Source organism: Dermacentor andersoni, chromosome 7, assembly GCF_023375885.2.
Source record: "Dermacentor andersoni chromosome 7, qqDerAnde1_hic_scaffold, whole genome shotgun sequence".
Taxonomy (NCBI): Eukaryota; Metazoa; Arthropoda; class Arachnida; order Ixodida; family Ixodidae; genus Dermacentor; species Dermacentor andersoni.
Window position 1 is genome coordinate 70,150,645 of NC_092820.1, and position 28,000 is coordinate 70,178,644.

General features: G+C 45.2%; 1 protein-coding gene across 1 annotated transcript; it reads left to right on the forward strand.

Annotated features, from left to right (window-relative positions):
- LOC126534833 (actinia tenebrosa protease inhibitors-like) lies at positions 1-28,000 on the forward strand. Its single transcript, XM_072289475.1, has 8 exons — positions 1-57; positions 852-1,040; positions 1,316-1,378; positions 2,093-2,303; positions 25,683-25,756; positions 26,550-26,738; positions 27,014-27,076; positions 27,581-28,000. Exons 1-8 carry the CDS (start codon positions 15-17, stop codon positions 27,790-27,792), a joined length of 1,044 nt encoding a protein of 347 aa, XP_072145576.1. The 5' UTR covers positions 1-14; the 3' UTR covers positions 27,793-28,000.

The window sequence follows — 28,000 nt, forward strand, 5'->3', positions numbered from 1 at the left end:
CGGCTCTGTTCGCGATGAAGCTGTTCTTGTTCCTGGCGCTTCTAGGCACCGCACTCGGTAAGCTTAAGACAACAAGGTCTATATGTCTCTTGGACATTTACTGTTTAAGTATTCTGCATCACAGACACGTGTGCTACCATTTCTATACATCAGCTATTATACTAAGAAGACAACTATTAAACTTCAAGCTTCCATTTTGTGTTTTCGTTTTGGACAGCAATTACACTCATGTGTACAATATCAAGAAAGCGGGATAATTTTTTTTGTAATGACTGCCCAAACATTCTGGTGAATATTGCAGCAACGCTACGAGGAAAAGTGTTGAAAAACTATGAATTGATGAAGACATTTTGGTTATTAGCCATAGCTTTACTGACCGCTTCAAAGCAGAAGAGAAATACAAGAAGAAACAATTTTATATTGGTGTGATATTCCTTATGCACTGTTGTGCTTAGCCAGGGCTGCCAACAAAAGAGGATATTGTTTGATTTTCATAATAACATAACATCTAAAAAAACCAGACGGGGCCTCCAGTTTACTTCACTTCCGGCTTGTCTTCCTGAAACAGCGCTTATAAGAAGCCTTTGTACTTTATGTATGAAAGATAGCAGGAGCAACATTTTATAGAACAACAACGAAACAATACTGTAAACGTCGAATGTCTTTTTATAATAGCATTTAACGTAGTGCATATGTGCATTGTGCATCGTTAAAATCAAATACGGGTGCCCTAGACGTAGCATCATGTGACGTACTTGGCCAGGGATTAAGAATGCGTGAAAATAGTGCCACAAATAAATCACCGCAACGTATCGGGTGGCAAAATAGTACAACTTTTGTATTTTTTGCAGCGGCGACAAACTTTGAGAAGCAATGCGGACCGAAGGCCGTGGTCGGGATTTGCAGAGCTCGGCTGCCGAGGTATTGGTTTAACAAGGAGACTGGCGAATGCGAACTGTTCTATTACGGAGGCTGTGGAGGCAATGAGAACCGATACCTGACGCAAGAGAAGTGCGAGGAGACATGCCTAGACAAAAAACGTAAGCCTTCCTTTTTTACTTTTGTCAGTGAGCAATAAAACCGAAAGTGATAAATGAGAAGCTCCTTTAGGGCGCACTCGTCATTGCTGTGCTATCAAATAGTGAAGGCACTGTAGCATGATTGCTTCAGGCGATATAGGATGTGCCATAACTTGTCTAAGCTCTTCATAGGTCTAGCGGTAATTACTGTATTGTGTATATTTACCACTGCCACCACAAGGTGGTAAACAATGGCATGTATTCTAAACTTCATTATATCTTATTTCGCCCCCTAGCCATCCAGAAGTCATACATTGCTGATGAAGCTTACATTGGTATCACGGATGAACTCATGGCTGGTAAGTTGAGCTTTTTCGTGTTCAATCAGGCAGCGTTCGTTCTCTTTTTCCTCTAATGCTTTCTTTCTCCGAGGTACTCAATTAATGATGCGATGAAATATTTTAACATAGCGAAGTAAGGCAGACAGCATTGTAGGAACCCAATACTTGACTTGCAAACGAAAGGCTTGCGTTCCTAATTTCTATCTAGGCGTACAGCTATGTCTCTGTTGCGTTACCGCGGCTTGCACTGATGGGTTATTGGGTGTGTGCAGAATCACACTACCTTCAGTAAAATTACGTCGATGCAGGTTTTATTTTTGATTTCTTAACGACACAAGCGACACTTATCTTGCACCTCGTAATTGTATACACTTACTGTCCTTTCTGAAGCGCAGGATTTCATCTAGTCGAAACGCTTTTTGAACTGCGATAATCTAAACTATTTTCGTCTACTGCATTATTATGCTTCCATTCTTCTGCTATGTTCGGCAAAGATGTTCCGCTATGTTCGGCCTGCTGCCGGCGCACCCCGGCAGCAGGCCCGGGGTGCGCTCGAAAAGCACAAGCCTCGTGACCCACTACAAACGGGCCCAACGGGGCTAGTGCAGAGTAGAGTATAACCCCGGATCGACGCTTGGCCAGCGTCACGACTCGTTAAATCGTCGTTTGCGGGCACTTTATTAAAGTTATTCCTACCCTATCCTATTTTTGACAATTTGCTTATTTTTACAGCTGCCGCAAATTCCGTGTGCCGAAAACCACCGCATCCTGGTCCTTGCATGGGTTCCTTCCCGCGCTTCTACTACGACCAGAAGACCAACTCTTGCCGTCTCTTCCTCTATGGAGGATGCGACAGCAACGGAAACAATTTCGAATCGCCCATAGACTGCATGCGCTTGTGCGGATCCCCGAAGCCTGGGGAGCCCATGCCGCGAGTTGCATAGTATAACAGAAATCAGTTCCCTAATAATATCTCCCCACTGAGGGGTCCTTGCATCGAACCACATCTAAAAAAATGGTAGAGAAATAACCAAGAAAATCAGCTGTGGACATTGAACAAGGCGTTGTCCGGAGATTATTATTGAGCATGTTGTATTATTAACTTTTGACCTATGTGTTGCTGCGATCAATAAATGTGTTTCAAAGCTCAGTCAATAATAGTCGACTCATTATTTGTTGAAAGAAATAAAAGTCAACCATATTATTTACAACCAAAAACGGAAGGGTGGGAAGGAATGCTAAATATACGGTTAAGATGTCATTTATAATATGACATGCATAACTTGTGCGTCGAAGACATAAAAAGTTAGGGAATGCGGGTTCCTGTGAAAATGTTTATTTATCGCAACGCCATTGAGATGTCACCTGCTCCTTCGTATGAAAGTTTTGTAAGGAATATTAGGTGTAGATGACTCCCGTAATCTGGATCATTCGTTAAGACCACAACGTCTAAATGACGACGTTATTTCATGCTTTTGTCTTCGCTCTATTTGTGTAAGCAAAGAGAAAGCCGATATCACAGCAACAAGATCATTTTAAATAAAGTTTTCCTATAGCCGGATTCCGCTGCTAACCACTGATCGCAGCTCCTGCAATGTTTCATTAAGGTTAGCCCTGCCAGGAGCGATAAGTATGCTAGTGTCCAATCGTATAAATATAAGTCTTAAAGCATGTTTCCTTGTTTTTAATTCTGTATATTTCTGTTGACGTCGTATCCTTACTATACTCAAATAAAAAGAGGTTCCTGCTTTTGTATACTCCAGTATTAAGAACTAATGTGTCTTGTGCTGCAAAAAAATATACGAAACCCGGAAGTAAAAGCGTTAATTAAGCTTTCAACTTCTCACCGCAAATTCGACTCCATAAAAAAGTGCATGGTAAACTAGAACAAAATATAGTTGCAGGTAGGCCATTTATTCAAGTACCCTAAAGTACGATCTGCTCAGAATACAGAGTAGTACAACATAGTACAATGCGGACGAACATAGTACAACACTGTCAATGCGCTTTTACAGGCTTTTACAGCAGTGGTAAAGAAAGAATCGACCCCTGTTCAATGAAGTGAACCGTATTTCTTGAGAGCATACTCTCCCTCACTTCTGCCATGAGTGTTGCACTCATCCTTTTCTCATTATCTAATTGTTTGTTCTCGTTCCCCGCCGACTCCGCATTACCTTGGGCACGGTAATGGGCAGGACGGGGAGCTCGCTTTATCGCTGGTCGAGCTCCTTGCTTTTCGGGGGTCTCCTGGTCACGTGTATACCGAATTTATTGCCGATAACGTTCTGCCCGGGCTTAGTGTTCAGGAAGGACTTTGGGATCGGTAGATTTGATTTGTTCTATATCACGTTTCCGTTCAATCTCGGTCATTCTACCCGCCACTGAGCTTTAACATAAAGAGAAAGGCATGCTCCGTCCATTGTGCTTCACTCCCATGAAGCAAGGAATTTTTCAAGATATATATTTCGGTAGCGAACTGTCCATAGAAGCCCACATGTCAAGAAAATTGTGACTCATTGCAATCGTTGCTAAGTAGGTGTCGCATGGCAACTAACAGAAAGCACAAAATAAAAATTGACGTCACTACCGTGAATGGCAGTGATGTCAAAATATTATGCTGCTTGGTGTGTATGTTTCAATTTCTCTAGCGTCCTGAATTTTGACCGGTACGCCAACAGTCATTCTTTTAAGGCTGAGGCGAGCTTGCGACTCACCTGAGCTGAAGTGCCAGCGCGTTATCAATTTATATGAGAGGTGTATGTCTTAATGTGAACGTAATTAGGCTGTTATTGGTGCTAATTGCTGCAGCAGATTCCTTAGGAAGGTGAGCGAATACAATGCAAATATTTGACAGTGCCCCAGAGGTTTTGAAAAGCGACTTCAGTGTTATTCATCTAGAATAACGCAACGAATATAATTGACGCAATAAAACATGTTTCAACGGATCGAAAGTACTACGCCCAGTACACAGTCTTGAAGGATAGCAACATTTCTGAAACATTTTCACAGAATTCTGTGCTTCACCATGTATTCATATCCAACTGCTGTCAGACAAGACAGCATTCCACCACATTATCATATAGAAAACATCCGGCTTACCACTTTTGGTCCCTAGGACATTCAAAGCCTGTGTTACGGAGAGTGAACGAACATAGCGCGACGGTTCTTCGTGGAGCGTTCCGGCTTTATCGTACCGATGAGACACACCGCGTCGGATGTCGCCGCATGATCTTACACGTTAACAAAAATCCTGCACTGACACCTTTCGCCAATGAATGCCGTGTGCTAGGTCACGCAAAATTTGAAATAAAGCGCACAGTACACTTTGAACCGACACGCAACCGACTCACAATAGCACGGTCGAACCCGCAGTGTTCAAATGAGCGACGCCATTCGGCACGGCATAATAACTGCTTTACACAGGCTTGCCAAGTCTTGCGCCAGAATCACCTATTACTAGACGTAACCAAGTGCGAACTGGTAAATTGTGAAATATAAGAATTAACATTTTTAATTTTAGTACAAAAAGTTATTAGAAACGGAATATTTACTTGTATGACAGAATTCCGGACCTCTGCTTAAAATTTTTCAAACGTTTTTCTTCTCACATAGGTTTGCTAGTTTCAGTGTTCGTCCCCCCTCACCTAGTCGCGCTTTGGTCGTGCACCACTAACTCATATCTCTGGCAATAATTTCTGGGAAGGTTTTCGTTCCAAGCTTCGTCACCCATGAAGCTGGACCTTCACGGTTCTTTTGAAGCTACTCTAAAGAACCGATTACGTGCCTCCCCGAGCGCCGAGATATGACGGCCGCTCAAGCCATCCGGTCTGCGCCGCGATACCTGTGCTAGTTGGTACTCCACCAGCTGTGGCCATGATGCCAAGGCCAGCGGCGCTCATCTGTCCTTATGTATGTTATGTATTTGTCCATTCATCATCAGTCTATACAGATGCACCGCTGACCTAACTCTGGACGTTGGGCAACTTCTATCAGAGAGCTACATTCACCCGCACCGCTAATCTTCAAGGTGGCGACACATAAAATAAAATTTCATACACTAATTACTAGAAGAAATTACGGCGCTAGCGTCTACGGTTAGGATAATCCGTGCGCAACAGTACACGGAATTGCCTAACATTCCTTCTGGCGTCTAACGGTTTCAAGCCTATGTAAACTCGTCATTTTGAACGAAGTATTACGCAATAAATAATGAAAGTGACGTTATTAAAACCGCCCGACTAAAGATTCGAACGCAGTACCTCAAGCAAAGACAGCCGATGTTGAAATCAATAAGCCATGGACGCGTTCAGCGACAAGAGCCATCAAACGCACCTAGGAGTTTCTCGCGCGAAAGCAGCGCGGTGACACGATTGGTGCTATTCGATTTGGTCACCTTGAAAGGTTCAAGCGCTGCATTGAGTAGTGATCTTGTGTGTTCGCAGAGTCTTCTGCACTTAAAAAGCATTGATTTCTCTGAATTAAGGACCACAAACGCAGATAAATCGTAATAAACGAAGTTGCAAGAGCGTCTGAAGCCACAAGCACGAAGACCAGTCCAATCCATGTACTTCCCATCATTTCCATGGCGGCTGAACGATAGCACCACAAGAGTTCCATTGAGTATTGTAGGAAATACATAGGTATATACGCTCGCGCGTAAAACGCATTCGTAATACAACTTCAGCAAAACCCACCGACGATGATGGTACAGGTGAGACCGAGAGCATTCGTACAAAACCCGTCCCCACAGACACACGCACACAGATGCGGCAATTTATTCAACTTTTATGACATCACGGTTCACTTCACCTGATGTACCAAAGACAGATATGCGTAACCCCACGATGAATAACAGTGTTTTCTTTTTGTAGTAACTATTCGAATACGCATGCGGTGTGTACGCTGCTCAATATCTACAGCCTGAAAGGGTGTCCTGCTTAGATGCACGTGTTTCCGTAGTTGAGTATCAAATATTATTTTCATCAACATGCTCATCAGCCAATATTATGTCCAGGGCAGAACGAAAGCCTGTCTCTGCGATCTCCAATTACCCCTGCCTAGCGCCATCTGATTCCAACTTATGCCTGGAAGGTGCCGTCAGCTAGCATCAGTATCATATATGTTGTCGCGAAGCACTTTGAGCAGTAAGCGTTCGCGACAAGAACGTCGGAGAAGCGAGAGGTAGTGTAGCCGACCGAGCACCGAAACAAGGTTGTTCTTTCTCGTCGTCGTTGTCTCTCTCCTAGCCACAGCCCCACTGCTCCCTATTTTACAGTACAGTTATCTCCCCCGCGGAAAAAGGAGCCGTCCCGGCGACCAACGGGTAGGACAGCACAGGCGGATCATAGTAGGGCTTGAGACGCTGGGAATGCACACTTTCGCGTCCACGACGGCGATGATCCAAAGGTAGCTCGAGGGGTTCCGCAATATAGTTGACTGGAGACGTTTGGTTGATCACGCGGTATGGGCCTTGGCACTTCGACGCGAGTTTCGGTGACAGTCCAGCGGTAGAGGATGAAACCCAAAGCCACACTAGCGAGCCAGGAGCATAGGATACAGGAGCATTGGAACTTGGTTGATGGTGCTTCTGGCGTTGCTGGTCTTCTGACGTAAATATACGGGAAAGCTTGCGACACTCTTCTGCGTGTGCAGCAGCTTCGGATAGGGTAGTTGTTTCCGTGGAGTCAGGGCGGATAGTATCCAATGTGGAAAAAGGTTCGCGTCAGTACAGGAGAAAGAAGGGCGAAAATGCCGTGGTAGTCTGCGTGGCGGTGTTGTAAGCGTAGGTCAGAAAAGGTAGAACATGGTCCCATTTGGTTTGGTCGGATGCAACGTACATGGCCAGCATGTCACCAAGAGTGCGATTAAAGCGCTCGGTCATGCCATTAGTCTGCGGATGATACGCAGCAGTGGTGCGATGAATGATGCGGCATTCTTTGAGGAGAGCCTCGATGACGTCGGAGAGGAAGATGCGGCCTCTGTCACTGAGTAATTCCCTGGGAGCTCCGTGGCGAAGGATGATGTGGCGCAGGAGAAACCAGGTGACGTCACGTGCAGAAGCGCTGGACAAAGGGGAAGTTTCCGCATAGCGCGTAAGATGGTCGATGGCCACGATTGCCCAGCGATTGCCATCTGATGTGGTTGGCAGAGGTCCATAAATGTCGATGCCTACTCGATCAAAAGCACGTGCTGGGCAAGGCAAAGGCTGCAATGGGGCGGTTGAGCGACGAGGGGGATCTTTACGGCGTTGGCAAACCAGACAGGAGCGGGCATAATGATGGATGAATCGATACATCCCCCGCCAGTAGTAAGGAAGGCGTAGACGCGCGTATGTCTTCAGTACCCCTGCATGCGCGCACTGGGGATCATCGTGGAACGCTGCGCAAATATCCGAACGCAGGTGTCGCGGGATGAAAAGCAACTTTTGCGACCATCCGGGAGGTAGTTGCGAGGGTACAAAAGCCCGTCGCGAATGGAGAAGTGATGTGCTTGGCGACGTAATGCGCGGTTGGTAGTGGGTGTCGATGGGCTGGACAAAAAACGCAGCATGGACACAAGCCATGGGTCTTTCTTCTGCTCCAGAAGAATGTCCGTGGCAGCAAGGGAAGACTCGGACAATGAGGCCTTCGGGAAGCTAGCCTCGTCTGTTAGTGGTGAACGAGACAAGGCATCCGCATCCGAATGTTTTCGGCCACAACGATACAGCACGCGAATGTCGTATTCCTGCAGTCGAAGGGCCCATCGAGCAAGACAACCGGATGGTTCTTTTAAGGACGACAGCCAGCACAGCGAATGGTGATCAGTTATGACGTCAAACGGGCGGCCATAAAAATACGGACGGAATTTGGTTATGAACCAAATTATAGCCAGGCATTCCTTTTCTTCGACAGAATAGTTCGATTCAGGTTTAGTGAGTGCACGACTGGCGAAGGCAACGACGTACTCATCGAAGCCAGCCTTTCTCTGAGCGAGAACGGCCCCAAGGCCAACGCCACTGACATCCGTGTGTATTTAAGTTGGAGCACTTGGGTCGAAATGGCGCAGGATTGGTGGTGACGTCAAGAGACGACGCAGCTTTGTGAAGGCGGCGTCGCAATCCGGTGACCAGGTTGAAAGGCTGTGGCCACCATGAAGAAGCTGCGTTAAAGGTGCTTTTATAGTGGCAAAATTGCGAATGAAACGGCGAAAGTATGACGCTAATCCAATGAAGCTGCGCGGTTCTTCCAAAGTCGTTGGTCGGGGAAACTGGGCAACAGCTTGTAGTTTCGCCGGATCAGGGAGTACACCTTCCTTTGATACGACATGGCCGAGGATGACCAGCTGCCGGGCAGCGAAGTGACACTTCTTCAAGTTAAGCTGGAGGCCAGCGTCGGCGATGCACTTTAGGACGCATTCAAGTCGAAGTAAGTGGGAAGGAAAGTCCGGTGAAAAGATAACGATGTCGTCCAGATAACACAGGCATATCTGCAATTTGAGGCCGCGCACGATGTTTTCCATCATTCTTTCAAATGTGGCAGGCGCATTACACAGGCCAAATGGCATCACGGTGAATTCAAATAAACCGTCAGGTGTGATGAAGGCCTTCTTCGAACGGTCTGACTCAGCCACTGGCACTTGCCAGTACCCGGATCGTAAGTCTAAGGATGAGTAGAATTCGGCGCCTTGGAGGCAGTCTAGCGCGTCGTCAACACGGGGTAGCGTATAAACGTCCTTGCGTGTGATCTTATTAAGTCGCCGGTAGTCCACGCAAAAGCGAATTGTGCCATCTTTCTTTTTTTACCAGCACTACAGGAGAAGCCAAGGGACTGTGTGAAGGTTGTATGACACCGCGTTGGAGCATGTCTTCAACTTGCTCAGCGATTACGCTACGCTCCGTGGCGGATACACGATACAGCCTGTGGCGTAAAGGCGCATGGTTGCCGGTGTCGATGTGATGGACAACAGTGGAAGTACGGCCTAAGCGAGATTGTTGTAAGTGGAATGACGTGCGAAATCGGTCTAGAAGATGGACGATCTGGTGGGCGTGCTGCGCTGGAGTGAGGTTGGGATCAATACACTGGTAAAATGTTGCGTCACACGGCGGCGTGGGAGGAGAAACTTGACGGGACAGAGCGTCAACCGGAGGAGAAGCCGGGTCGTCAGGCACATCGTAAAGGAAGCTTGGTTCGATTTCGTCGGCATAACCAAGACACTCATTGTGGAGCAGCCTAGCAGGGCAAGGAAATAGGTTCGATACAGAAAGTGCGCTCGAACCTTGTCGAATGGCAAGAAGGGCAAAAGGAAGCAAGAAAGGATGGCGGCGAGCAACAAGCTTAGACGGCGTGAAAAGAACTGTGGAGTCGGAAACCCCAACGCAGGAAACGGGTACAAGTGCGGCAGAGTATGGAGGAATCTCGGTGTCGGTGGTGACGAACACACGACCGGAAGTGTCATCAGTATCTTCAAAAACGTTGGTGCCGAATGGCGACAGCGCGAGTTCAGCACGGGCACAATCTATAACGGCATGATGAGAGGACAGAAAGTCCCATCCGAAAATCATGGCATGGGAGCAGCGAGGCAGAACTAACTCAATATGGTATAAAGCGCCGCTTATAGCAACACGCACGGTACACTTCCCTAAGGGTCCAATCGGCGCAGCGCTTGCTGTACGTAATGAAATGGCTGAATAAGTCGTCGCGACTTTTCTAAGGGTAAGACGAAATTGGTCCGAAATCACTGATATTGCTGCTCCCGTGTCTACAAGCGCATGAACGGCAATGTCTTCTGCATAAACTTCAATGACGTTCGCAGGAAATAAATGAGGTCTTGAGGAGTTGGCGGAGATCGCAGTTCTTGCCTCCGGAACTGCGGTTCTTAGTTTTCCTCTCGGATAGCTTCAGGACGACGGATAAGCGGCCACAGAGAACGCCGACGGGGAGACGGAGACCGACGGGTATTGTAGGGTCGGGAAAGAGGAGACGAGGCTTCGAAGGGCTGAGCGGCAGTAGCAGAACGGGACGGAGAGTCGAAACCGTTACTTTGTGCCCTCGGAGAATCCGAAGGATACCATCCACTCCGGCGGCAAAGCCGTGCAACATGCCCAGGTAGGCCGCACGAATAACAGATAGGCCGATTGTCATGGGTGCGCCATGGATTGAGAACGGCGGGTGGAGACTGTTGGAAATATTGGCGAGGTGGGCGCACGGGCTGCTGTGGCGGCCAGTAGCTGCTTGGGGGGGGGGGAGGGGGAGAATATGTTGCAGCTGGTTGCGGAGGTGAGGGAAAGGCGCTGGTAAGTCTGGATTGGTTACCTGCAGAAGGAGGCCTTGGATTAGCGACAACGGCAGCGTACGTAAGTGGCACAGGCGTAGGAGGCGGTTGATGAGCAAGTGGTACTGAGTAAGCGACTTGTTCTTGTATCATGTGACGGAGGTCTGGAGACAAGCACGGCTCTGAGGCTGGAGCGACTGGCAGAAGAGAGAGTTGGCACGCCACTTCATCTCGTACAAATTGCTTGATTCTGTCGAAAATTTCTAAACTGCAAGGAGTAGAAGTGACACCATCACTCAGAGCTGAAAGCGCGACGTCCGAGTGAGTGCTTGGCGCGTAGAAAGCCGTTGTTTGCGCAGCTCCTCATAGCTCTGGCAAAACGTTATGAGGTCGCTAACTGTCTGAGGATTCCTTGCCAAGAGCATTTGGAAGGCGTCATCTTCTATGCCTTTCAAAATGTTCTTGACCTTGTCAGTTTCGGTCATATCTGGGTCGATACGCCAGCAGATATCAACTACATCTTCAATGTAGCTCGTAAAAGTTTCGCCCTTTTGTTGGGCACGACAGCGAAGCTGTTGTGCCCAACGCACAGCAGGGCGACGCACAGCAACGCACAGCAGGGCGACCGAATACTTCTTGAAGTGCCGTCCGGAATGCCGTCCAGGTGGAAAAGTCAGCCTCATGGTTGCGGAACCAAAGATGGGCGACCCCGGATAGGTAGAATGGTACGTAACCAAGCTTGTCAATTTCAGACCATTTGTTGTGGGCACTCACTCGGTTGTATGATGACAGCCAGTCCTCTACGTCATGATCGTCAGTGCCATTGAATATGCGATGATCCCGTTGGCGTGGCGCAACAGGACCGACGACTGGAGGCGGTGCCTTGGGGGGCGCGGTAGGACTAGTCTCCTCAGGCATGGAAGATGTGACAGGGATCGTCCGGCTTCGGAGTTCAAGGTTTGCAAAAAGTCCAGCACCTTCCACCAAATGTCGCGAAGCACTTTGAGCAGTAAGCGTTCGCGACTAGAACGTTGGAGCAGCGAGAGGTAGTGCAGCCGACCGAGCACCGAAACAAGGTTGTTCTTTCTCGTCATCGTTCTCTCTCTCCTAGCCACAGCCCCACTGCTCCCTATTTTGCAGTACAATGTGCGTATCTTATGTATAATCATCATCAAATATGTGTTTCCTAAACCATATCCTTTGTAGAGAGCTAAGGTCATTTGTCCATGGAATATAGAAAAAAAAAACAGTAGCGTGGCACCACTGGTAGTTACTTGCTTTCTATGCAGTTGACACTGGTGCGATTCCTCGCTGCGGACTAAGTTTTCTTATTTCTATTTCCCTGTCGCGAGGACATACAGATACCGAGGCAGCTAGACAAATTTTATGATTTATTAAAGCCAACGTCAGTAAAATTGTTGATCTATATTGTTGAACCAGATATTACAGCATTTTTGTTTCACGAAAGTTAAAAAGGAAGAACATATTGCACAAATTTGAAATTTACTTTTCAGTTTTATTAGATTTTCGCTCATATCATCATAAGGATTTCTGCAGTTGTTGCCGAGAAAAACTTATTTGTTCGCATGCATTTAGCCAGTAGGTCCGGATGTAAAAAAACAGTGAGTGTTGTCAAATAGGGGCCTTTGTTTACAGATAGGTGAATGGGTGCACATAAATTCACTCCGATATCTATAAGCTTTGAAGCGACTGCACATATATTGGAGATGCGTATGTAATGATCTTTCACTCGAAACTATACTTCACGAATGTCTGCCGTCTGGTCATACATTATAACGTTGCATTCTCGGGGAACAGGAAAACATTGGCAAAATTTGAGCTTAAGAACGCAATTCTTTCTTGCGCCACTTGGGCTAGGAAGTTTGGTTTCGCTGAGCCATTCCTAGGCGTGATAGTTTTTTTTTTCTCCCTATTGGTACACTTAGGCTAGTTGGTAATGACTTATGCGCTCGGCAGCGGAAATTAAGGGGATGAGAAGAGGAGAGCCTGAGCGAGCGCTAACTCACAAATGTACCTAGGCACACAAAATGCAGCAGTAACTTTAAAACACGAGGCGCGGCCCCACTAACGAAAACGCGCCCGCGGCGTGCCGCAGGTGGCAGAAAGCATGCTGCCAAAAAAGGCGGGTGGCAACATTTTCCGGACGAGGACCAAATGGTACCGGAGCTATCTTTTCGGCGTGCCACTCGCAGCCTATCGACGATAGGCTGCGATAGGCCTTCATTCCCGTGGATAAACGTCGCGATAAACTACAGCCTTCTCTGCGCGTCGCTGATCACGCCGCAATGTTTAAAGATTGCCGTGGATAACAAAGTCGCCCACAAGTGTTTTCATCCTAATAATAATGGCACGCTATGCCACCTGTAGCTTTCTGTGCGTGGTTCCTCGATGGTCCGGCCGTGCCTTTACAATGTAAATGTGCGCACCAGGATCGGAAAAAAACAAAAAAGGCGAAGCCAAGAACGATATAGTTAGCCACTCAAAGGTTCTATGCAACATAGTACATCGCCCTGTAAAACAGACAGTACGACTTCCTGAATCTAGATTATACTCGTCACATTATGTGCTCCTGCTTGGCCTATTGCATTTCCAGTATTTGACGCGCAAATATATATTGCAAGGTTGCAGCTGTGCTGTGTGTAGCTGGCTCCAGCTGTGAGTTAGCAGCGCATCCAGTTTCTTTCATTTTCCTCGTCTTGTTTTCTGCTGCCGTTTTTAAAATAGCGTCAGTTGAGAAAACTAAGAGCATGTTGTGGGTATTGATGTGAAACGTTTTGTAGCATTGTTTTACGAAATCCATAGATCAAGATATTTTTTTTGACAAATAATGAAAATAAAACAATCGCTCCTGAGTTTATGTTTCAGTACTTACACGAGGAATGAAATATCCCTTGCGTCAACCAAAGTAGTTGCTTAGTGTCTATGGTTTTGTGCAACTAAGGACGACGTCGGGGAATTGAATCCCGGCCACGGTGGCTGCACTTGATGGGGGCGAAATGCGAAAACACCCGTGTACTTAGATTTAGGTGCACGTTAATGAACCCCAGGGGGTCCAAATTTGTGGAGTCCCCCAGTACGGCGTGCGTCATAATTGAATCGTGCTTTTGGCATGCAAAATCCCATAATGCAATGGGTGCCTACCATCCTTCACTGACTTCATCGTTGTGTCCTCATCACGCATTCGTTCTCATCAAGTCATCTTGATTCCGTGATGGTTGTTGTGTTGACACAGTTATAACTACGTATCAGAGTATCGTGCTGCCATCGTCATCATTCCATTGGCCTCACCTCGTAGTCGTTAGCCTATCCCCCTTGTACTGTCGCCATTGTTTCTTTACAGTGATCCAACAGTCCAGTCGTAAATACTCCAAATATCGTTCAAGACAGCGCAAGATAGCCATCCGCTTAATTTTAGAAGACTAATCGTTAGGCTCCGACCGAGTGGAGGTTTCCCGCGAACACGTGTTCCTTTCTTGCACTTTGCGATTGCCCAGGCTATTAATCCACCTATGTTTAATCACCGGGGAGGCTCTCGAGAACACTGGACGGTAATTAAGTGGATAATATCATTTCGAGCCATTGCGTAGCGCATATTGGTTTCGTATTTTCCACATACGCGACTGCTTCACTGTGGCACCTGCTTCAGTCAGTAACCAATCAGCAACCATCGACGATAGCCGGGTCTTCCCGATGTTCTTACACCTTATCTCGCTTTCAAATAAAAAACAGCCTTCACATGTTACAATCTTTGAATATTCATGTAATTATGTACAGAATGAGAAAGCGCGACATTTTCAGCAATCCAGATATCATGTCGGCGTGCCTCAGAGAGCGAGACTTCCTGTGGAAGCCCTGTCTTCATAAACTGGTAGTTGCGCGTTATTCGCCTGATAAAGCTGCGTTGAGTTTCCGCTCTGAATCAAGTGTTTTGTCTCCACTGAGTTTGTTCTAGTTTTCGCAACCAGTCTCGCGAGCTCGCTGAACAGGATGCATAGTTGCGCCAACTACATTGCCCTTCAGTATTGCGCATCTGGGATGGCTACTCATTTTTGATCTGTTCATTGCGTGCGGAATGCCATTCATAGCGATTGTTTCTGCCTGTTCTTAGCACGCGCAATTCCCACGTGTTGTCTTTTTATCTGTGCTCACATAGAACCTTCCCTTTACGGTGTCTACATCCTAGATGCCGATCGAAAGGCGTAGTTGTCCAGTCTGGAGTGCATAAGATGCGGGGCTGCGCATCACCGAGCCATTTCGATGCAGTGACTTTGACGGTGCTTGTACAGTGGCTTCCGCCAAGCTTGCACTCGTCAGTTTGTCTATGTCCTTTTTTTTTCGGTTACGCCATGAACTATTTATTTCCACCTATATTCATATCTGACGAAATCATGATAAAGGACAAATCGACATACTTTTATATTCATACCAAGAGTGCACTGTTTCAATTGACCATACGTTTAAGATATTCCCGTTGTTGCAACGGTGTCTACACCCCTATTTCAGTTTCCATGCATGAACGTATTTGAGAATTCCTGGTATGGAACACATATATAATGGATGGTGCGAGCGTTTTCGCCCGCGGGGTAATGACACGAGACGGAAGTAGCCTGCAGCATTACTCCGACACCGATGAACAAGAGGTAGAGGTTGCTCCTCATTAGATGCTGTCACGCCTGTGCTGCTCGCCTTGTAAATATTTGTAAATATACATTTTTCTGCAACAATATTACCTATTTTCCTTGACTAACGAATTTATTCGATCGCAAGCATGCTTACTACCGAGTATTCGCACACCTGCCACGCAAACCCTGGTTTGGCGACGCAATTGATCACTGCTGCCCTCGTGATCATGTTCCTTCTGTCAGGCTGGTAATTTTTAATTGAAGAGAAAGTAGGCTTATTATCGCTATAATAAGATCGGCATAAAATGATATTGAAAATGATCATGCTTAGAGGGAGTAGCTTAGCTCTATGAATGATTCACAAATGCGCTTTCATCTATCAGAAGCACATAACTTGCTATCAGATAACGCGCCTGAGACGCAATAAAATGTGCAGAAAAGCAAGGCGCAGATTTGGAGTGAACTGCAAGAGTAATCATATCATGATCAATATTATTTGTCCACCACTTGAAACGACGACCGGGGGACGAAAGTTCCCGCTTTTTTTCATTTGCATCACGAATTGTAACGCACTAACACGAACCAGTGCCCTTCTAAGCCGTAAAACCAATCCGCTGAAGTCATGCTTATAGAGAAGGCATCTTGACTTAGGTATTCTGCAACTTCTAACTGCACTATATCCTGCATGCCCGAGTGGCGTTTAGGTAGACCTTCAGCTCTTGCAGCAATTTATGTGTCGCTCTTCAAGCTCTCGCGAGATTTATTGAATAGTGGTATATGTAAAGTGCATTCGGGGCGCTACTCCCGAAAGCGCTAGCGTGAAAGGCGTCCATTGAAAAGGCGGCGCATGCCTTGCGCACATGTGCAGCCATTTGGGAAAGCATCGTATTCACGCCCTTGAAGAACACTGGTCACGTGGGTTTCATTCCGCGCATTGTTGGAGAAATTGTCATAGATTCGTAGTCGCACGCACCTGGTTACACAATTTGGCACTAAAAGCATTAATTCATGAGCGGAACACACCTATTGTCACATAGCCAGTGAATCAAGCAGGAATCAAAGATTTTCATTGAAGTTCATGCAGAAAGAAGAAATAATTTTCTGAGAACAGCACTGATATTGTTTCAATAATTTCTGTAGATAAATAAAGCAAGCATAAATTTATATATAGCCTAATTTTTTTTAATGTAATGGACAAAATAGTCGCCGCAATTCAATTATTTAACATAGTAACGATAACTTGATAGCTGTGATAACCTGGTGGAACAATGTATGCGTGACAATGCAATCTAATTTTGAATTTTATTCAAATTCAAGAAATTCAAGAAGATTCAGTTGTATAATTGATTAGTTACTTTTTTTGCAAATAATTCGAGCTGCTAGAGTGATTTGTTGTTCTCTAGAAGCCAATTCCATGCAAGTACTAAGTTATATACAGCAATACCCATTCCAATGCAAAATAAAAGAGGTCTTCACGTTAAGCCTTTCGTTCGTTCTGAATGCCTTCAGAACCGCTGCTGTGCAATTTGGCTTCTTGAACTATACTTGCAGTTTAAGGATTAACGAAATACTGCTACCTTCGTGACATAACTGTGTGGCCATCAAATTGCGGCAAAGTGCTGTGAGTTGATGAAAGCGGGAGAAAATATACATAAAATTTTGTACCAGACGTTGTTCCACAGGCTGTAAAAGCCTTCCCTGCTTGAAATGCGTTTAATGCAAAATAACCCGTCGCACTAGTCCCATTGCTAGGGCGTCGCACTGGTGAGCTCAAGGTGACATGCTCAATCACGTCCGCCGTGGCCGCATTTCGACGAATGTGAGATGCTAAAATTCTCGGACACTGCGCATCGAGCGCCTGCACGTTAAAGAACCTCAAGTGCTAAAACATTATCCGGAATCCCTCCACTATGGCGTGTCTCATATTCGTGTCACAGGTTTAGCAAGTCATACCCAATAATCTTATTTACACTAAATTACGTAAGCTTCCTTGTTTTTTATCCTTTAACACAGTCAGGCTGGTGAGTTAAATGCAGCTGCAAAAATGCTTGCATAGACCATGCAGCTGAGACACCTGCGAGAACAAGCCTTAGAAGCAATACAACTTCTGTTGTTGATTTGATCACCTCTTCTCCCAAAAACAACCTCAAAATGAGAAATTGTGGGTTTACGTGAAGAATTCCAATACGTCACTTGGCTTGGGAAGCTCCGTTTACTTTTGCCATGCCTAGGCGCCATAGTTTTTTAGGTTCCTGTTGGCAGAATAGAACTCACACTTCGGCTAGTTGGTCATAAGTTCTTATGAGCACGGCGAAGCAAATTAGGCGGAGGAGAGGAAGATAATCACATAGGATGCTAACTCACAAATGCACAAAATGCAGCAGCAACAATAGAACACGAGGTAGGGCCACACAGGCGGTAACGCGTGCGCGGCGTCCCTCACGTGGCAGAAAGCGTGCTGCGTAAACAAGTGTCCGGCATTTGCTCCTGACGAGGAGAAAATGGGAACCGGTGCCATCTTTTCGGCATGCCCTTCGCAGTCTATCGGGTAGACCAATCAGAAGCTGGCCGCATCAAGTCAGGATGAACTACATTCCTCTCTCCGTATCTTTTATCACGCCTCAATGCTTAAAGATTGCTGCGGATGGCAAAGTCGCCCACAAATTTGGCCATGCCAATAATAGCGCGTTACGCGGCGTGGGCATTTCTGCGCGCGGTTCCTCCATGGTCTCGCCGTGCCTTTATACTGTAGATGCGCGGACGAGGAGTGCAAGAAACACAAAAGCGAAGGCAAAACGCGATCGAAAGCCACACAAAGGTTACACTCAACACAGTATGTCGCCCTGTAAAAGCAGACAATGCGATTACCTCAATGTATATTGTACTCGTCACCTTATGTGCTTCTGTGGGGTGATGTATAACCATCCGGCTTCTGCTTGCCCTATTGTGTTTGCCGTTCTCGACGCGCAAATGTGGATTTCAAGGTTGCAGCAGCACTGTGTGTAGCAGGGTCCAGCTGTGAATTAGCAGCGCAACCAGTTTCTTTCATTTTACTCGTCTTGTTTTGCACTGCCGTTCTCATTGTGGCGCCAGTTGAGAAAACTGAGAGCATGTTTTAGGTCTTGATGTAAAGTGTGTTGAAACATCGTTTTGCGAAATCTATAGGCCGAGATAAGACTTTTGCAACTAATAATAAATACACAACAATAGCCCCTGAATTGATATTTCAGTATTTACACAAGGAATTCAACATGCCTTCCGTGCTTCCCTCCACATTTTTTTCTGCCTTCCTCATTGTGTCGTCGTCAAGCATTCGTTCTCATAAAGCCATCGTGATACCGTGGTGGTTCTTCTGTTGTCATCACTCTAAGCCATCCGACTTGTATCGCGCCACCATCATCATTATTTCATTGGCGTCATGTAGTAATAGTCAGGCCTTCGCCCTTGTACCGCCACCATTGTTTAACTATCCTTATTTGTTTGTCATCATCCCGGTTAAGCCGCCTTTGTCATTTCATCGGATCCATTCCTTCTTCGTCGTTCTAGCGTCATCACTGCGGCAGCTTCAACTGGATGTTTACATGTGGCGCCTGCGCATAGGTGACCTACGCAACTGAATTTGGACATCACCGGAGTATCTCACATTTAACCGAAGCAACAAACATCTCCGAATGACCACTACATTTAAATAAGTGTAACATCCAAACATCGGTGTTCGGCTACGTTGCACGAATGGTAATCACATTGTCGTTGACAGTCGCCATGGAATAAGTTCTACCACAAATCTTTGCCAACGATTATGTTCAGATACGTCCACGCCGTTCAGACATCTTATTCATAGGTGGAGCGATTAGCAGAACGAGAGCCTTGCTCTATCACTATACGTTTATTGCGTAACAAGAGATCAAGTGAATAAAAAAAGACAGAAAAGAAAAATTCGCGCGCATCTATTCGCACGAGAACTGGGAACTTGCAGCGGTGAAGGCCACGAAATTAACAAAGTGAAAAGTGGAGCTTTACGGCACTATCGACAAAAAGAACGTTTTCGTCATGGGGCCCAGTGGCTGCGCCATGGAGAAATTGGCTTCTTCATAGCGATCCAACAGGCCTACGGAGATGCTCTAAATATAGCTCACGACAGCACGAGACAGCCATCCACTTTTTTGCAGTAGACTGATAATTAGGCTTGGACGGAGCTCAGATTTTCCGCATGCACGTGTTCCTTTATTGCACTTCGCAGTTTCTCAGGGTAATGATCCGCCTACAATTTATCACCAGGAGGCTCAAGGGAGCACTGGATGGTAATTAATTGAATGACATTATTTCGAGCTATTGCGTAGTGCAATTTCATTTCGCATTTTTCTCATAGGAAACCGCTTCACCGTGGCACCTGTGTTTCTCAGCAACCAATAAGAAACGATCGCCAATGGCCGGTTCTTCCCGATGCTCTTACTTCTTATCTCACTTTCAACAAATAACGGCATACAGACGTCAGAATCTTCGAATATTCACATAATTATGCACATAATTATGCAATGGGAATGGACGACATTTTCAGCAATCCGAGTATCATGTCGGCGTGCTTCAGATAGCGGCACTTCCTGTGGCAGCCCTGTCTTCATAATCTGGCAATTGCGCGCTATTCGCCTGATAAAGGTGCGTTGAGTTTCCGCTCTGAATGAAGTGTTTTGTCTCCACTGAGCGGCTGTCCAAGTTCTCCCAACGACTCTCGCAAGCTCGCTCTACAGGATGCATAGTTGCGTCAACTCCATTGTCCTTCAGTATTGCGCTTCTGAGATGGCTACTGAATTTTTTCTGTTCATTCTGTAGGGATGGTCATCAATAGCGATCGTTTCTACCTGTTCTAAGCGGGCAGGCTACCGACTTGTTGCTTTCTTTCTTTGCTCACATAGAACCTTCTGTTTACTTGGCCACTCTAGACCGTGTAAAATGCGGGCCTGCTCATCGCCGATCCATTTCAATGCCGTGACTGACGTGACCACCGCCACTTACTGACGGTGCTTGTAACACTGCTTCAGCCGAGCCTGTTCTTGAGCACAATGAAATATTTCGCCAAAGAAAGCGCTCCTTAAGCCCCTCCCTCTTCGGTTCTCCTTGTGACAATGGAATAATGCATGCTGAATAATAGCGTTAGGGTGAAAGACCTCTTGCATAATATCACGCGGCCCATTGCACTAGTAGGTCTGTAGAACTCTGATTTTTAAGGAACTAACAAGAACAGGCCGGTTTTATAGGGTTTGTTTCAGTACATGTGCAGCTGGGTATTTTTTGGTGATACTGAGAGGAACAGAAGCCCACTTACAGCGCTCATGAATCAATTTCGCTGAGAGTTTCCCCTTACAAAGTCAAATATAAAACGTGTAAACCTGACATTTTCAGTGTTTTCTATAAACTTGCAGCAAATATCATTGTAGGTATTGTGCCTCCTCCTTGAACGGTTACATGGAAGAAAAGTGGTAATGTATCAGCGATCTGACGGAAACACGCATAGAATACTTGTTACAGTTAACTTAACCTTACCTTGCTGCTCAACTTGGCGGCTGGCAGGTTCGCGAAAGAGAAGCAAAAACAAATGCAGGCCGAATGTACATGTTGTAACCTATGCGAACCGACGTTTTATTAAAATGGTGAATAAAATATTTTACATTGAATGGTGATGCGTTCAATTTTTACTGTTATCCGATGCAGCACCTCATCTCATGAAATGTTGAATGTCTATCTACCAGAGAGGTCACAAATTTATTGTCACGCAACTTTTTTTTGTTCACGCACTCTCGTTAGCAAGGTAGGCCGCAACGCTAATCCAGATTGAGGAGGATGCGCAGTAGGAGTAGTACACGCCGCAATGTCTCAAGGGCCGAGGCGATGATTGCGTGACAGGTGCCGAGGGAAGAATGGTAATGACAGACGCGTGCACGGAAAAGTACGGCACCCATCAAAGAACGTTTCGATTTTCTGAGCTCCTTGTGTCCACAGTGGGACATACCCAATCTGGGGGATTGGTCAAGAATGAGCACGGCCACAGTGGCAAATACCTAATGTCTAAAGAACGAGAATTGAAGAACCCGTGAAGCAAGAGCCACCATCTCTTAACAAATGTCTCTTTTCGATACATCTCTTAGGCGACAATATATGTTGAGGTTTATTTCCAAGTGTAGCAGAATCAAGCCCGTCCTAAATGATGATTGGCTGAGGAAGCGCACACATGCAGTATCTGATATACTGAGTGGCAAAATGAAAGAAAATAAAATAAGTCCAAGAATCTCCTAAAAATAATTTGCCATTCCGTTAACAGCTCATTGTGCTTTAGAGACGTCTGTGAGCCGACTATAAAAGTTGTTAGTTTTATGTGGAAAGTTATTATATCAAATATATTTATTGTCTGAATAGCTTTTCAGCGCACAATATTTGTGTCAGGCACTTTGAAAGTAGTTTCCTATAACCTTCACAAATACACTTAAGAATGTATCAACCAAGTGCGAAACGGTTGGAAGAGCGCCCAGCAGCCAGGATAAGTATGCAAACATGAGCTTCGCCTTGAGAAACAACCCCATGAATTTCGGGTTCCGAATAACTTTTTGTGGACTGTAGGTGCTCTCTAGTAGTGCACCGGAATCATTGCCGAAGGGTAGCGAGCTGCTATGTTTTATTGCTTGATTTATTTACTAGCTACGTTATTGAGGGCAGTCATGAAGCATTTCCCAAGACGTAGTAGGCTATAATTCAGGAAAGCGCAAATGAATTAAAAACACAAAAAAACACAAAGATAAACAGATATACAAAGTGAAGCAGCATGATAAATACCTTAGCCTGATTAATAATCCTTGAGAAAGCAGAAGGAAACAAACGATTACTAGCAATAGCTGCTGCGGAGAAAATCAATTAGTTCCATTCAGAGAGTTTCGCAGGAATGAAATAGTGTAACTGTGGTTGAGTTTCCCAAACTAGAATAAAACTTGGTGACAGTGGCCTATTCCACCAGAAATGTACAATGTTGAGAGAATCAAAGGTCGCGAACAATTTCGACGTTGTTATCGACCTCGTGGAACAAATATACCCTGCCACTTTTACGAAGACAGGAAACAGATGGGAGGTCCGGCAAGTATTTTACTGCATGTATGTTTCCACTACGAGTCAAGATATTGAATAAAACGAAGTGTTGTATTGAACTATATATGGTGTGCTTTGGCCATAATAATGGTGCTTGGGTCCAAGGTAAATAAAGAGTACTCGAGATTACTAAGAATTGTTTTTGTTTTACGAGGGTAGACTTATGGTTATTGGGGCCGAGCAGATAACGCGGTGCCGCCTGCCATCAGATTCTTATTGGCGTGTAAAGTTTGACCAAGTGCCGGAGTGTCCGCTTCAGTGCCATCGAGTGCTTTGTGTTTTCTCGTCTTTCAGTTCAGGTGGGAAAATGTATAGCGTCGATATACATGTACGAACTAAGACGTTATATTCGTAAGGGTGAAGGTCTCGAATACACGAAGAGAGATATACGCGACTGATGCAACCAGTCACGCGCCTAGCACTGCCTATTTTCTGGTAAGTCGGAAGCCTTACCAGAAAACTTGAACATGGAAGGGATCTTCTCGCAGATGATGCGAGATTATTTGTTCTTGTATTCTTTCTTTTACTTTCTCGCTTAGAAAATGCACACTCGGCATTATTGCATCGTTCCCATAAGTGATATTCTTAACTTTTGTAAACTACGTCCTGGAAATGCGGCTTTATTATGTGCTGAACTCGATGCTTAAAACATTTCCCTCACTTAAATTTCCAGTAATAACATCGGTAGATAGATCTCTCTAGTTTCATCGGCCGTACAATTTGCAGCCTTTGCGACCAGGACGCTGATGCATGAAGTTCTCATTTTACAGAGCAGCAATAAACGTCTTAGGCTAATCTCTGCAACTGAAAAAAGGCTATCCATTAGTGACGAAAAGTTCTTTCCCTCCCTACCGATAAGAACATTGTTGCCATAATGATAGCTCGCATAGGGGAGTTCCTTGTTTTTATCAAATTCTTCATCTCGCAAAAACTGAAATGATCGGTGTCGCTATTTTTGTGACCTAATTGGCTTTCGTTCAACGTAGAGAAATTGGTGCTTTACACCATTTCGAAAAATATATAATCAATACATTTTAACGCTCACTGACCCCGTTATTTAGGAACATTTGACTGAATCGTCAGTCATAGAAGAAATACCAAAGAAAAATGAGCATGCGATTAGATAGCGCGATTTTATCGTTTATGTACACAACAGGATACTACGTTTTTACCGGGTTGGAGAAAAATGAGGGCAGACAGGGCGCTGAATCAGGTGACAGCTCGTTCGCTACCCTGCCCGGGGAAGGGAGAGGTGGGTTTCAGAGTTCAGAAATATTGGTTCCACGAGATTTACTGGAACATTCAGATGTAAGACAGTAGCGAGTACCCAACCAGATGTAGAACGCAGAATTCTAAATTAATATTTTATCACTTACTGCCAATGTACGACATATGCCCTCCTATATAAGTACTAGGGCACATACCTGACAGTTAAATGGTATATGCATCAGTCCACTCTGCCATGGCCTAGAGATGAGGAGGGGATTGAGCTCATGGAGCATGAGTGCAATGATATCAGTAATGGAAGTGAGCTAGTAAGCATGTCTAGCGTATCAGCGGCTCACACTATTTGGAATCCTCGTCCCACCCCAGCAGGCACTGGATAGTTTCAGCTAATACAGAGCGAAGGAAGTGAATCAACGCAGCACTGAGGACAGGATTTTGTCTCAGTTTGCCTTCGACTCCTGTTCTGGATTGAGTCGCCGGATCCTGGGCATAACCGTCCGATGTGTATCTATTTCAGAGCCCTCTAATTCGGTTTCAGTTCATGGTTCTAGCAAGCCTCCATTAGTCATATGCGGGCGATCTGATGACGGTGTTCATTCGTCTACCGCTACGTGTGTTTTTGTAACCGCACGATCTAGACCGGGTCGTGAAGGAGGTGTGTTAGAAGTTGGTTTTGAAAATGGGCAAAGTGTGGAATTCGGGGTTGTCTTAGCTACAGTACATTAGGCAGATACGATATGCATGTGGGCACTCTATGGTGTTTGCTGTGGCATCTGCTTATGCAGACCAGGGACCTTTGACGGGAAAAAAACGAAATTTGTACAGGCAAGGGGGGGGGGGGGGGGATATAGCGATGTGATTGCGTTCGCTGGCCCTATATCTAAAATGCCCGCGTGCCTAACGTAGTAAACTACTTTCGCGTTCCGTGCAGTGTATCGCGTATAACAGGCGCAGCCTTGGTGTCAGCGGTCTCATGTTATAATCACGTGTATGATTCGCCGTGGTAGGTTTAAGCAGCCGCAACTGAACAGTAGCTTTAAAGGGGAATGGGTAGTGAACGGCTCCAAACAATTTCGATGGAGTTTTATTCCCTACAACCACCCAACGTGCAGGACACGCGCTTTCTTGCCGTTCGGCCACCACCGGAATTCGGCCGCCACGTTCGTGTCCAATCGGCGACCTAGTCATCTGCACAGCAACGCCATCGCTTATAAGCCACGTCGCGGATCCTCATGCACGAGCCAAACTAGCCGGCAAGGTAGACACATGAATAGAAGGTTCAATGATGCTAGAGAATCTGTGTTTTCTAGGCTCGGTGCCTTAATTCGTAGGTGTACCGAAGTTATATCATCTCTGGTAGATTGATTTGCAAATGAGCGGCTAACTACCCCAGCCATGAATATATATCCTAGTTTTTGTGTGCCTGCGAATTTACATGTCCTTGTGTTTAATCTCCTTGTGCTACCTTTGCTTGATAATGTATTAAAAATCAGCTGTAATGGCCGGTATGTCAAAAATTAAATGAGTACATATAAGGAAATAAATCAACGTTAGAGTAAAGCGGGGGCACGTTCATTCTATTAGGTTTCACCGAATTTAGACGCAGGACACTGCGGGAACCTTAATAACAAATGCAACTATATATTTCGATGAACTTCCGCAGCGTTCTCAACCAGTGTTTTGAACAACAAAAATGATTTCGGAGAATGCTTCATGAAGCTAAAGATTTCACCAAAAATTAAGTCTCATTTAAGTGTTTTCGGGAGAAGTGTTGAGAAAAACAGCCGGCGACAATTTCGAAATCATCGTTATTCTGTGCGCCATCAATTATGTATTTTACCAGTTGCAACACATGTCACGGAATGAAGGAAAAGATTTATTTGGCAAATGAGTCGCTTTATTTTAACAAATATCTATGCCTAATATCTCAATCTGTTCCTGCCCATTGCAGAGAAAGGAAGAAGGTGGGTTTCTTATCGTGTCTGCTTCGGAATGGCAGATAAAGTTATTCTGAAACATCCGCTCCATCCAATTGTTTCGCACGGTATAAGAACGAGCTGTCGTGCGCAAAGTATCATCACTACGGACACGGCTCTGATCGCGATGAAGCTGTACTTGTTCCTGGCGCTCCTAGGCACCGCACTCGGTAAGCTTAAGACAACAAGGTCTATGTATTTCTTGGACATTTACTGGTTAAGTATTCTGCATCACAGACACGTGTGTTACAAGTACTATTCATCAGCTATTATAGTAAGAAGACAACCAATAAACTTAAAGCTTCCATTTTGTGTTTTCGTTTTGGACAGCAATTACACTCATGTGTACAATATCAAGAAAGCGAGATAATTTTTTTTGTAATGACTGCCCAAACATTCTGGTGAATTTTGCAGCAACGCTACGAGGAAAAGTGTTGAAAAATTATGAATTGATGAAGACATTTTGGTTATCAGCCATAACGCTACTGACCGATTCAAAGCAGAAGAGCAATACAAGAAGAAACAATTTTATATTGGTGTGATAGTCCTTATGCACTCTTGTGCTGAGCCAGGGCTGCCAAAAAAAGAGGATGTTGTTTGATTTTCATAATAACATAACATCTAAAAAAACCAGACGGGGCCTCCTGTTTACTTCACTTGCGGCTTATCTTCCTGAAACAGCGCTTATAAAAAGCATTTGTACTCTATGGATGAAAGATTGCAGGACCAAGATTTTACAGAACAACAATAAAACAATACTGTAAACGTCAAATGCCTTGTTATGATAGCATTTAACATAGTGCATATGTGTATCGTGCATCGTTAAAATCAAATACGGGTGTCCTAGACGTAGCATCATGTGGCGTACATGGCCAAGGATTAAGAATGCGCCAAATAGTGTCTGAAATAAATCACCGCAACGTATCCCGTGGCAAAATAATACAACTTTTGTATTTTTTGCAGCGGCGACAAACTTTGAGAAGCAATGCGGATCGAAGGCCGAGGTAGGGATTTGCAAAGCTCTGCTGCCGAGGTATTGGTTTAACAAGGAGACTGGCGAATGCGAACTCTTCTATTACGGAGGCTGTGGAGGCAATGAGAACCGATACCTGACGCAAGAGAAGTGCGAAGAGACATGCCTAGACAAAAAACGTAAGCATTCTTTTTTTTCTTTTGTGAGTGAGTAATAAAACCGAAAGTGATAAATGAGAAGCTGCTTTAGGGCGCGCTCGTAATTTCTATGCTATGAAATAGCGAAGGCACTGTAGCATTATTGCTTCATGCGATATAGGATGTGCCATAATTTGTCAAATCTCTTCATAGGTCTAGCAGTAATTACTGTATTCAGTATATTTACCACTGCCACCACAAGGTGGTAAACAATGGCATGCATTCTAAGCTTCATTATATCTTATTTCGCCCCCCAGCCATCCAGAAGTCACACGTTGCTGATGAGGCTTACATTGGTATCACGGATGAACTCATGGCTGGTAAGTTGAACTTTTTCGTTTTCAATCAGGCAGCTTTCGTTCTCTTTTTCCTCTACTGATTTCTTTCTCAGAAGTACTTAATTATTGATGGGATGAAATGTCTTAAGATAGCGAAGTAAGGCAGACAGCTTTGTAGGAACACAATACTATACTTGCAAACGAAAGGCTTGCTTTCCTAATTTCTATCTGGACGTACCGCTACGTCCCTGTTGTGTTAATACGGCTTGCAGTGATGGATGATTGGGTGTGTGCAGAACGACACTACCTTCAGTAAAACTACGTCACTGAAGGTTTTATTTTTCATTTTTTAAACGACATAGGCGTAGCTTATTTTGCACCTCGTAATTGTATACACTTACTGTCCTTTCTGAAGCGTAGGATTTCACCTAGTCGAAACGCTTTTGGAACTGCGATAATCTAAACTATTTTTGTCTACTGCATTATTATTCTTGCAGTCTACCGCTATGCCGGTAAAGATTTTTGACAATTTGCTTATTTTTACAGGTGCCGCAAATTCCGTTTGCCGAAAACCACCGCATCCTGGTCCTTGCATGGGTTCCTTCCCGCGCTTCTACTACGACCAGAAGACCAACACTTGCCGTCTCTTCCTGTATGGAGGATGCGACAGCAACGGCAACAATTTCGAATCGCCCATAGACTGCATGCGATTGTGCGGATCCACGAAGCCTGGATTCCCCATGCCGCGAGTTGCATAGTATAACAGAAATCAGTTCCCTAATAATATCTCCCCACTGAGGGGCCACTGCATCGAATCACATCTGAAAAACATGGTAGAGAAATTATTAAAGAAAATCAGCAGTGGACATTGATCAAGCCATTGTCCGGAGATTATTATGCAGCACGTTCGATTATTAACTTTTGACCTACATGTTGCTGCGATCAATAAATGTGTTGCAAAGCTCA